Here is an 11,713-nt window from a genome sequence, read left to right on the forward strand (position 1 = left end):
CCTTTATACCTGAGGGGTGATAACAACCCCACTGGGACTGTTCGGACATGCATACTGCAAGGACTTCAAATAACCAACAATGAACTGATTGTCAAAGGGGTGGGTTCCAAACCCAACAGAGGAATGCCTGTTACAAAAACCTTATTTGCTTAGTAACTCAAAGCTGCCTCACTCCACTGAAAGTAAACACAATTTCAGGTATTCATTGCATGAGCTATGGTAAAACAAAAACAAAAAAAGGCCCTCTTCATGTACTCAGTTCTCCCTCCTCAGGTGTCCAGTTCTTCTCCTTCCAGTTGCATCTGCCATTTCAGGCCAGCTAAGTTTGCTTGACTCCTCCAGTCCCTTTCAGTTCCATCAGCTCTTCTCCTTTGATGTAGCCCTTTTTGCTTTTCCTGGAGATGAAGCACCAGCAGAAGCCAGCAATGGCCAGGAGAAGGATCAGAATCAGAGGTAAGAATAGGATGAAGTTCAGCAATGGTGGAGACGAACAGATCGTAGACAAAACAGTTGCCTCTGGAGGAAAAAGAAACAAAAAAGTGAGGCCCTCAAGCTAGTTTGAATTTCCTCTCCTACTGTTTCTATAAGTTACTTTTTTATCACTCTTCCCTCAATCTTCAACATCTACCAATTTTTACAATATTTTCAAGGCTACCTGAGAAGAACTGGAGACAATCTAGGTAATTTGTCTGAATTTCTTGCTTTGCGAGGTCAGATAGGGCCCTGTCTCACTCTCAGCTGAAGCATCCCACCAGGAGCACAAGGCTCTCCAGCTAACCTGTTCCAGACTGGTCTCAGTAAGGAAAAGTCATGTATCCATCACCCTCTTGCTCCTGCCTGACACCAGTGAGAGGCAGAGGTCTGCCAGAGGGTGCACCAGAACAAGGAGGGACCAGAGGAAACCAAAGGAATGAGACCTAGAAGTTCCCTGTCCCTCCCCACCCCACACTCCCCAGATACCTACCCCTTCTTGCTCCTGCCACTCTGCTGTCCTATTTCAGCTGTGCTGAGCTTCAGGCAGCTACTGACCCAGTCCTGTCCTCGGCACCTCTAACAGAAGAACTCCCTGGTCAAGGTGAAGGCCACCTGTACTGCTGGTAGACCCTTTGGGTCCTCTGAAGGTCAACCCCATGCTAGCCTGTCTGGTTTTGTCCTGAGCTCCTCATATTCACACATTAATCCCGACCATTACAATCCACTCTTGACACACAGCTTCCAGCTCCACAGACCGACCTCAGATGCATGTGGCCTACCATGAAGGGCTGTGCCAGCTTGCTTAGATCTCATTCATTCATCTCAGTGTTGTTCCTCAGTTCCTCTTTACCCAATACCAGTACATGAATGCTTTGTGCTTGCCCTGCAGAACCATGCTGAGCACGGTCAGTTAGAGCGGGAGCTGCCCCTGGTTATGGGTGTACTTGTATTTCCCTTTGGAAACCCTCAGACAACCTCCGCTCTGAAACCTGTGAGCCAGAGGGACATTTTCAAGATGCCTGCATCACTGGAGAAGCAAAACAAACAAACAAAAAAAAAAAAAAAAAAAAAAAGAGAGAGAGAGAGAGAAAAAGGAAAAAGTATCCAGCTAATCTCTCATATTTTGTGAAAGCCATGAAAACCACTTGGCAAAAACACCAATAACAAAATTGGAGGAGAATTTTCCAGCAGTTACTGAGCAATTCTAGCAATTGTTTCTTCACCAGTAACAAGTACAGCAAGAGATCGGGGTGGGTGGGGGGATGATGAAGGAGAAATTGGTGTGTTATAGGGAGCCGTGAAGGACAACGGCAGGAACCTAACAGCAGAGGGAGGGAGCTCTGTCAGTCCCTTGCGGTGCAGTTAAATCCAGATTAGCTCTGCTGTAGGTGCGCAGTCTTGTGAGCAGGCTCTGTACGTGCCTGTGCTAGGAGCAAGCACAAGGGAGCACCACGGGGCCCACCTCAAGCCCTTCCACCTCAGTGGGTGCTGGTACTTGCTGCAGAAACAATAACTCCCTGTAGGCACCAGGACTGGCCTTGATACACCCCAGCTCAGCTGCGTACATGTCTGATTTCACAGTTCGTATTTTTTCCTCCACGCAGGTCATCCGAGCCTCCTTCTTCCCCAACACAAGTACTTTTTCCCTTCCAGTTACCTCCCTAAAAACACTTTGCATGCCTGACTGAAACCTTTCTTTTTATTTATTTAAACTTCTGTCTGCAGAATCCAGCTCATTTCTGCACCAGGCGTACACCCCAAGAGGACAGTGGTGGTTTTTAAAGGCCTCACTGGAGATGCCAGAAAAATTACTACAAGATTTCTTTTTCCCCTAAAAAAAAAGAAGGGTGGGGGGGTAGAATTCTGCCCCAAGTGGTTGGATTAAGAGCAGGGTTTTGGGCACACGATCCTGCAGAGGGCCTACAATCCAGCAATGCAAGGGAGCAGACGGGAGAGCTCCCTTGGAAGTCAGTAGTACCATGCTGTGGACCACATCTTACTCTTTGCACCTCACTTGACCTCCACCTCTACCATTTACAAAACAAGAAACCCGGGGCTCAGCCCTGGCAGATGGACAGAGCCAGAACCTCAGCAGGCCCCCTACACAAACCCCTCAAATTGCTCTCCTCCTGCCCTGCATCCCAGTGCAGCTCAGCCTCCCCAGCATCCAGTCAGATGATCTCCTTTGCAAGTCCTCCCACCCCAAAAAGCTAAGGGCAAGCAGCCCCTGCCCGCAGGGCACTTACCTCTGGGGATGGCGGTGAGCTGGGTGTACCCTGAGCTTGCCCAGGCCTGCAGCGCCCACTCCCCCTTGCCCCGCTGCTGCCACTCCTGCAGCTGGCAGTGATACAGCCCGGTGTCGCCCATCTCCACGCCGCCCAGCGTCAGGCTGAAGTCGCCGGCGGTGGGGCGGCGGAGCTGCAGCCTCCCCGCCAGCCCTTCCTGGGAGTACTCGATGGAGCCATCATGGTGCAGCGTGAGAAGGGCCCTGGGGCGGCCGCCCTCCTCCCCGCGAAACCAGGTGGCGGAGAGGTGGGTGGTGGGCACGTGGGCGTCCTGCAGCAGGCAGCCCAGCGTCACCTCCTCGCCCTCCCTCGCCGAGATGCTGTGGTTGGCTTGCTCCAGGTGCAGCTCGCTCTCTGGGGAGGGAGGCAAGCAGAAAGGGCTCTCAGGGCATTGCACGCTGCTACAGAGACGCTCCCCCGCCTCCAGGAATCTTCTGGAGAAACACACAGGGGATTTGGATGGCCGGGTGGGAAAGCCTCCACAGGACACCAGGTGATTTACTTTCTCTCAGGTGTTTTTTTCCCTTTATCCCCCACCCTCTGCTGTAACACTTCCCTCCCAGTAAGAGATAAGGCATCCTTTGCACCAAAAGCTGTTCAGGAAGCCGGAATCCTCTGATCCAGTTTATTTAGGGCTGAAACCCATCAGCCAGGTGGGGCCAAAAAAGGAAGGAACCCACTGCCCTGCACCCCAGGGTGAGAGCAGAGCTAAGCCCTTGAGCCCTGTTTAGGACAGGGAAAGCTTTGTGTCTTGCTTCAGGATGCTGAGGAGCACCAGGAAGACGCTGCTTCTGTGTTCCCAGCACTGCACCACTGACTGAGCACACCATGCGTCAGAGGGGAAAGCAAGAGCCATGGCTCACTTTGTTGTGAAGCGTTAGACCTCTGCTGCTGGAGGCAAAAATACCAGCTTGATTGGTTCAGGAGAATGCAGTAAATCCTCCTAATTCCCTACTTCCCCCTGAGAGGCCCACTCAACAGAGCAAACAACCCCAAAACAGCCCCGCACAGGAACCACTGCTTCTCCGAAGCCCTGCTGCGGACACCCCAGCCTCCCCCAGGGGCACCCCAGCTCACCGGGCAGCCGGAGCCGCAGCGAGGTCCTCCCCGACTGCCCCTCTCCGAGGCTGTGCCAGCCGTCCCCCAGCCAGTGCCACTCCTGCACCAGGCAGCGGTACCCGCCCTGGTCCCTGGGGCTCGCCGAGAGGATCCGCAGCTGGAAAGCCTCGCTGGACACCCGCTGGCTCAGGAACCGAGACCTCTGCACAGGGGAGCTGAACTCGGCCCCATACTCCAGCAGGCCGCTGTAGCCAGCCCGCAGGATCTGCAGGGGGGTGGCAGCTGCGGGCAGAGGAGGTAGGAAGTACCAGGTGACGGCCAGCTGAGTGTTGTTCTGGGAGAACAAAATCCTGCACTCGATGCTCGCGTCAGCACCTCCAGCAACCTCCACGGAGCTCTCCTTCGTAGCGACTTGAAGCTTGCTTTCTGGAACGGAGGAACAAAGTAATCCCTGGAGGCTGCAGCTGCCGGTCAGGCTGGCCTGGACTGCCATGAGAGGTGGGAGGCTGAGGATGCTCAGCATGGATACTGGAGCAGGAGGGCTAAGGGTAGGAGGCTAAGGGGAGAATGAGCAAATCCACACATTTTTAAAGTGTGAAAGAGGCAGGAACAGGGAAACTGAGGCTGCTGTGGTGCTGGGACTCCGAGGCAAAGCCCGTCTCTGCAGTGAATGTGCCAGCCTCCCGCTCCCATCACCAGGCCCGCAGGTAAGTGACAAGCCCAGCCCACGGCTGTGGAGCTGGTGGACAACAGCAGCCTCATCTCAGAGAGACCGTGGAGCCTCTGTGGGTTTTGCCAACAGCCATCATACATTTGTGGTGGTGGTTAACCTGAAACCACACACCATGATCCTGAGTGTCCTCCGTGATTATACCTGGTGGTCGTTCAGCTCCACGACAAGCAGCCCCTTCCCACCACAGCACCTTTCCTACTCCCTGAGCAATGGAAAGGCCACAAACAGGTCCTTCTGAAGCTCCCAGCTCCTGCAAGTCACAGGTGACTACCTCCTGTAAAACCTCCTTCTCCCTGTTCCTCAGGCACCCATCCAAAACAAGCAAGCAGATCACTTCAGACACCATCACTGCCTCTCTTGAGGCCAGCCAAGGCAAAACATCCCATCTGCTGGCCTTTGACACTCCCGCTGCTCTAGAGGAAATGGGGAGGGCAAGAAGCAGAAGAGGGGAAGGCAATGACCCTAATTGGGAAGCTGTTCAAGCTTGTCACATACACACATGGAGCAGGCAGACTTGAGCACACTTCAGAAGCAGATGCAAGAAGTTGTCTTCCAATGCACTTGCCTTTTTCAGAACTTAAAAGGGCACCCAGCCTTGCTCTAAGGACATGCACATCTTCAGAGGAGGGCACAATCTCCCTCCTCAGAGATTTTCAAAAGTCACTAGGACACAGGCCTGGGCAACCTGCTCTTGGTGTCCCTGCTTGAGCAGGGGACTGGACCAGGTGACCTCCAGAGGTCCCTGCCAACCCCAGCCATGCTGTGATCCTGCGGCCACTGGAAGAAAGCAGGCTCTTAACTTCAGCTGCTCAGAACACAGTTCAGCCTGCTGACATCCAGGAGCTTCATGCAGGGACCCAGTGTGAGCCCTGCCAAGGGTCTTATGCTGAACTGTCCAAGAAGTCAGAAGTGGAGAGGATCTGTCCTCGTTCCCCCCTCCTGCTGTGACCTTTCACGCAGCTCTGTCCCACCTGGAGCCACCAGGCTGGACACGAGCAGCATTTAACCCCCTGCAGCACCCACCAACACCCAGTGGTAAATAAAACACTGAAGCAGAAGTCATGAACTTGAGTATCTCTGCGGGCTCCAAGCAAGAGATTTTATGCACAAAGGAACAGGCTGGCAATTTTCATGATTTGCAGCTCTACTTTCCACAGCCTAGCCTCATCCCATTGCTGCTTGAGCAGGCTTCCTCTCCAGAATTACTCTGCACCTCCTAAATATCCTTCATGGCTCGTGCTGCCTTTCATTGAGAGGCAGTGCTAGAGCCAGTAGCCACCTCCTGCAACATGGGTCTCCGCCTCCCAGCATCACAGTATCCAGTAATGGCTGCAATACATTTGGAGCCAAATGTCAACTTGTCTTGCTGTCCACTCTGTGTGGATGATCTATGATCACACTTGCTCATCTTCATGCCACTTACACTACTACTGCACATCCACACCAGCAATTTACTGTCCCCACAGCCTCCAAAGATCCCTAAAATCCAAAGGAGGAAACAGGAGGGGCCACACTGCCTTGTGCACCCTAAGAAGTGACTCAGCTGAGGACAGCCCAGCATCAGCGGTCCCAGCTGCTCTGGTTACTACCGATGGGTTTGAAGGAGCTGCAGAAGCACCACTCACCTGGAGGGATGACCTGTATCCCCACGGCGTTGGAGGTGGCAGAGGCAGTGGGCTGCCCCCGTGGGGTCCTCCAGAGCCCCACCTCACACTGGTACGTCCCCGCGTGGCTGGACACCGCGCCATGGATGCGCAGCCGGGAGGAGGCATCCACCTTCTCCAGCTGGGCTTTGCCCTGGAAGTTGACCTGCGCTGGCCCCCAGGACACAGTGCCATTGGGAAGGACCCGCACCAGTTCCTGGTAGCTGCCATCAGGTGGGTTGGGCTGGAAGAACCACCCCACGGAGAGCAGCACCTCCTCGATGAGGCTGCTGGCGCTCACTTTGCAAATGAGCTCAAAGCTCTGGGTGTATCTGACGGTGGCCGTCCGGCTTATCAGCGTGGCTTGCAGACCAAGACCTGCTCAAGAGGATGGGAGCCATCAGTGTTGGGGCAGAAGTCCTCCCTGCTACCACCCACCACCCCTGCCCCATGCCAGCCCCTAGCCCCATTTTCACTTTGCAAACCTCATCATCACGATGAAACCTCCTTCCCATCTCCCCTCTCCTGAGCTGCAATTTGTTCTTCTAGCCCCAGCCACAGGTCCTGTCCTGTCCCCTCGTCCACCACTCCCAAGCCTCTGTGAAGCTTGGGCAGCCCTGAGTACCCAGGAAAAGCAGTCAGGTGCCAGCACCAGGGGCGCATCGTAAAGGACATCTAAGAAAAAGAGCCTCAAAGGCAGGTCCTGCTATGCCAGAACAGTCCTTGTCTAGCATGACATGGAGACCAAGAATCCCCTACATGTTCTTCTTGGAGCAGTTTCTCACAAGTCCTCCCCCAAATCGGCACCCTGTTGTAAATGACAGCAAACCCTGCTGCCCCTTCCCTGTCATTAGCTGCTCCGCTAGGTCACCCCCTGGTCCCCAGGAGAAGCAACAGGGGCTACCCACAGCTTTTTGTGCCAAGGATCCAACCTCCAAGGACCCAACAACTCCACCTATTCACCCCAAATCTGATCTCAAAGAGACCAGGCTAAAGACATACACCTTTTGTTGGCAGCTGCTGCATCTGTCACACTGACATTTGCCAGGGCAAATGCTCTTCCCATTATCTCCTACTGAAAACTGGCACATTCACACTCTTGCTGTAAGCAGCAGCTACGTTGTCCCTGCCAAGGTGAGGCCAGACTCACTGTGTTCCCCAACCCAGGGATCACTGTAGGTTTTACCCAGAAGAGCCACGAGGACTGACTGACCTATGGGCTTCACATCAACTGTGACGGCTGATGACAGGTTGGTCTGGATGCTCTGAACATCTCCAGGTGCCTTCACCTCTGAAGCAGAGCAGTGGTAGGCACCGCTGTCCTTCGGCCCCACACCATAGACAACGAGGACGTAAACTGAGCTGCTTTGCTTGAACGCTCGGAGCTGCCCCAGCCCGGCTCTCTCCTCGTATTCCTTCTTCCAAGCCAACAACCCGCAGGGGCCAAGCCTGGCCACTTCCACGCCGTCGAGGAACCAAGCCACTTGGAAGTACCTGCTGCCGCTCCTCTGGGCTCCCAGTGTGCAGTTGAGCTGCAAGATGTCCCCTTCAGAAAGGGTGCTCTTGGAGGCGGTGATGCCCACATGGAGGTCACGGTCTGTGGGCAAACACAAGTCAAGAGAGTACAGCAGTGGCTGCACAGAGAGAAACAAGAGGGGGTTCACTATCAAAATGTTTCCTTTTTTGTTAGAAGAGTGATGGGAATGGAAAACGTTCACCACAGAGAGATGGTCTGCAGCCCCCTTAAACCAGAAAGAGGCACAGAGGTGCTCTGCAGCTTAGCGGTGCACCCCCGTCCCACACGAAGGGCACGGCTTCGTGCTGAGGTTTGGAGGCAAAACAGAGCACCTCAGCAGCTGCTGCTGGTGGGGCTGAAGTACTTTATGGAAAGCACATTGCCCTCCGAATTTAAACACCACTTCATAAACAGCACGCGAGCAGGAATCCCAGTTGCTGCAGATATGTTCGGCATTCCCAAATATTTGCTGGAACGTTTATAGAAACCGTTGGCCTGCTCGGCCGCGGTGGGGGCGGCAGTGCCGCACTGCTGGGCTGCTCCTGCTGAGGGGCTGTGCCATGGCCACCTCTCCTCAGCAGCACCGCCTGCTCTGACGTGAGCACCACGGCGGCCTTGCGGCACCTCCCCTCTACCCTCAGCAGCCACCACAGCACAGATACTGCACTTCCACAAGGTTTCCCTACTTCTAACATGGTGGCATGGCACTGGCACCTGCAGCCATGTTATTTGAGCCATGCCACAACCCACCAGGGGAACGAGACATCCTCTGGTCCCCACCTAGCAGTGGGGCTCAAAGCCTGACCCACAGCCCCTTCACACCATGTATGTAGTGGCAGAGGCAGGCGTGTGAGCAGAGAAGCTTTGCGACACAGCGCTGCCATGGCCACTGCTATAGGGCCCGTGGTGCACCAAGGAGCAGGAGCCAAGGGCCTTACCCTGGCTCGTGACCGCCAGCACCGTCTTCTCTGTCTGCCCGCGGGAGATGTCCTTCCACGTCTCATCAGGGTCCTCAATCCACTCGGCTGCCTCGCAGTACAGCTGCCCCCGGTCAGAGGGCTCCACTGCCACGATGGAGAGCTTGTAGGTGGTGTCCCCAACCTTGTCCAGCCGCACGTTCCCCGACAGAAACCTCTGTGTGTAAGATGGCCCCGGCCTCAAGACAAAGTCCTTGGAGAGGGTGAGGATCTCCTCGGCTTGGTGCTCCCCTGCTCCCTGAAGGCGGTACCAGCCGACAGAGAGGTGTGTGTGCTGGGCCGTGGTCTTGGACACCTCACAGGTGAGCTCCACTGCGTCCCCCTCTGCCTGGGTGAGGACCTGGGACCCCATGGAAACCGAGAGGGTGTCCGGGATCACTGGGCACAAAGGGAGAAGCACAGAGAGAAGCCGGTCAGGGGGAAAAGCATTTCTTGGCCTCTATGGGCATCCTGTTGGTCACTACAATAACCACAGCCAAGCCCTGAGGGGTCTGACAGCTATGGGACCTTCTCCCATCCCTTGCCCTGACTGGGGGGCCATGGCCAGAGCAACCTGCTGAGGTACCCTCTGGGCATCCCAACCTTGACCACTCAGGGTTAGGATAGCATTCCCACAGCAGGAATGTGCCATAGACCTGAAGATAAGCACATCTCACCATCTGCAGTGGGAAACCCACCTGCATCCCTACAGGCTGTAGACCCACGTGTGCCCTGGTGTCACTCTGCACACAGAACAGCACATCCTCCTTGGGAGCTCTAACATCATCTTGACGGTATCAGTAGGAGAATGGAAAATGGAAGTGGAAAAGCCTAAATCAGCACCACCTAGCATGGAGCAAGGCTGCCCTTGGGGACCCACCTGAGAGGTTCGTCTTGGCGCTGTAGCTCCCGAAGTACCTCTCGTCAGTGTTGGGCGTGTGGCACTCGTACTCCCCAGCATCCTGGTCCTGCAGCTCCTTGATGTGCAGCAGGACGGCGTCCCCCTGCACCCGCTCGACGTAGATCTCCTGACTGTGCACCCGCTGCATGTACTTGTTGTAGGGGAAGGAGGGGTCGGCCGTGCTGACAATCTGCACCTCACGCTCGGGGGCCGAGGGCATGTAGATGGACCACTGGAAGTTCTGCTCGGCCGGGCCCTGGTAGCCGCTCACCTTGCACCACAGCGTGACGTGGGACCCCCTCACTCGGTAAAGGGGTCCCTTTTGGACAGTCACCACCCGCTGGCCAGCACCCACACCTGTTGGCAGAGTCATCATGCAGGAGTTTGCATGGATGCTACTGGAGGCACCCAAAAGGGCGATGGATGTGGGTGTGCAGGGGATTGTAGTGTAGTACTGAAGTGAGTTATAGCACGGTCTTATTCTGTGAAGCACAAAGCCCCAGGAATTCTGGTGCCCTTGAATTTGTAAGAACAAGCCCTTTATCAACAGACTTGTGAATTTGCTTCAGGGGAGTCAACAGCCACTTGCACACCTTCCCATCCCATGCAGTTCCCAGGTGTGATGCTCACTCTGGACTGGTGCTGAGCAAAACGCACAAGGGACACGAGCACCAAGACAGAAACCAGTGAGGAGACCAGACCAAGGAAGAAAGCTGGTGGTGGCACAGCCTAAGAATGCTTCAGAAACTCCATCCCAAGACTTGGGGGGGCAAAGTAACACACCCTCCCCCCCCACCCCCAACAGCCATGCAACACGGGCTTGCACATCTTCTCACTGAAATCTTGCCAGCATCTGGCATCAGCCCACAGCACCAAAAGGAGCATGCTCCACTGGACCCTTGCCACAGCCACAGAGCCGGAGCATCACGGGGGCCGTCCTTACCCTACAGCCTGAGCAAGTCGCTTTGCGCAGCCACCCACCTGGAGCATCCTGTCCCCCCATTTAGGGAGGCAAAGCAGCCCTGGGGAGGCAGCCCGTACATCTAGCTTCTGCGGGGTTCCCACCAGCCTTACTTCCCACTCGCCTGTCGCTGAAAGCCCCTGCAGGGCACTCACCCAGGTGGAGAAAGAGGACGAGGAGGAGAGCAGCCACCCTGCGCCACGCCAGCCCCATGGGAATGAGCTCTGCTGGAGTCCTCTCGTACAGAGGCAGTGAAAAGCCCTCATGGGTAATGGTGACAGCCACCCCACAATTTTGAAAGCAGCTGGGAGGAAGCTGCCAGCCTCCGGCGGCGGTTTCCGCTGCTTAGAAAAAAGGCGGGGAGAAGTCAGGGAGCAGAACGTGACATCAATGTGGTGCACCTCTCCAAGGTGACAGCTGGCCCCATGCCATATGGGGCAGGGTGCTGCCCAGGCCACCAGCTGTGACTTCTCTGTTCTGCAGCAGCTCACACACAGCATGCAGCGAGGCAAAGTGCTTGCCCTCTCCCTTGAGTTGGGGGCCAGGATGGCCCCCACAGGCCACGGGGACCCCCGGACCAGCAGCACTCTGATGACAGCAGCAATGCCAGGAGGATGCTGGCCTCAGCACTGGAGGCAGGCGCTGTGGCTGCATCCCACCACATGTGCATCTCTGACTTGCAGTGGAGGCACTCTCTGAAAGGGTTGGTTTGGTTTTGGCAGGGAGGAGGGCGGCATGAAGCGCTGACTCCCGAGCTGTGCTGCTCCCGCCAGCCTGCTGGGGCATCGGCTGAACGGCTAAATTGGCTCAGGGATTCGCAAGCAAGAAGTAGCCATAAAACAAGCCCTTTTGCTTGATCCCGCTGGACTCCCGGAGGGAACAAGATTCATGTAATGAACCAAAACAAACACAAGGTCCCCCCCTTGCCCCATTTAATAAATGGATTCACATGACAGCCTGCAGGGCCAGAAGACAGATGCACAGACTCCTCGTTGCAAGGCTGGTGCCTTTATCAGCACTGACTGCCTGTTAGCCTGCGCACGCAGCTCCGTTAGCACTGCACAGCTCCCCAGAAAGCCACATCCAGCCCGGGGAGACAGAGAGGTTCTGGATCAGGATCTCACCTGTCCCCTGCCACTCACTACCAATGGAAGGGAGTGGAGGAGCAGCAGCTCTTTTGGGGTG

General features: G+C 55.6%; 1 protein-coding gene across 1 annotated transcript; it reads right to left on the bottom strand.

Moving 5' to 3' along the window:
- Nucleotides 1-319: 319 nt before the first annotated feature.
- Nucleotides 320-9,940, bottom strand: CD101 (CD101 molecule; the record flags this gene model as incomplete). Its single annotated transcript, XM_084292700.1, has 7 exons — nucleotides 320-516; nucleotides 2,721-3,113; nucleotides 3,837-4,244; nucleotides 6,177-6,575; nucleotides 7,408-7,791; nucleotides 8,649-9,065; nucleotides 9,547-9,940. The coding sequence occupies 7 exons, from the start codon at nucleotides 9,938-9,940 to the stop codon at nucleotides 320-322; spliced, it is 2,592 nt and encodes an 863-aa protein (XP_084148826.1).
- Nucleotides 9,941-11,713: the final 1,773 nt, after the last annotated feature.

This window comes from Netta rufina, assembly GCF_964035555.1.
Source record: "Netta rufina genome assembly, chromosome: 1".
NCBI lineage: Eukaryota > Metazoa > Chordata > Aves > Anseriformes > Anatidae > Netta > Netta rufina.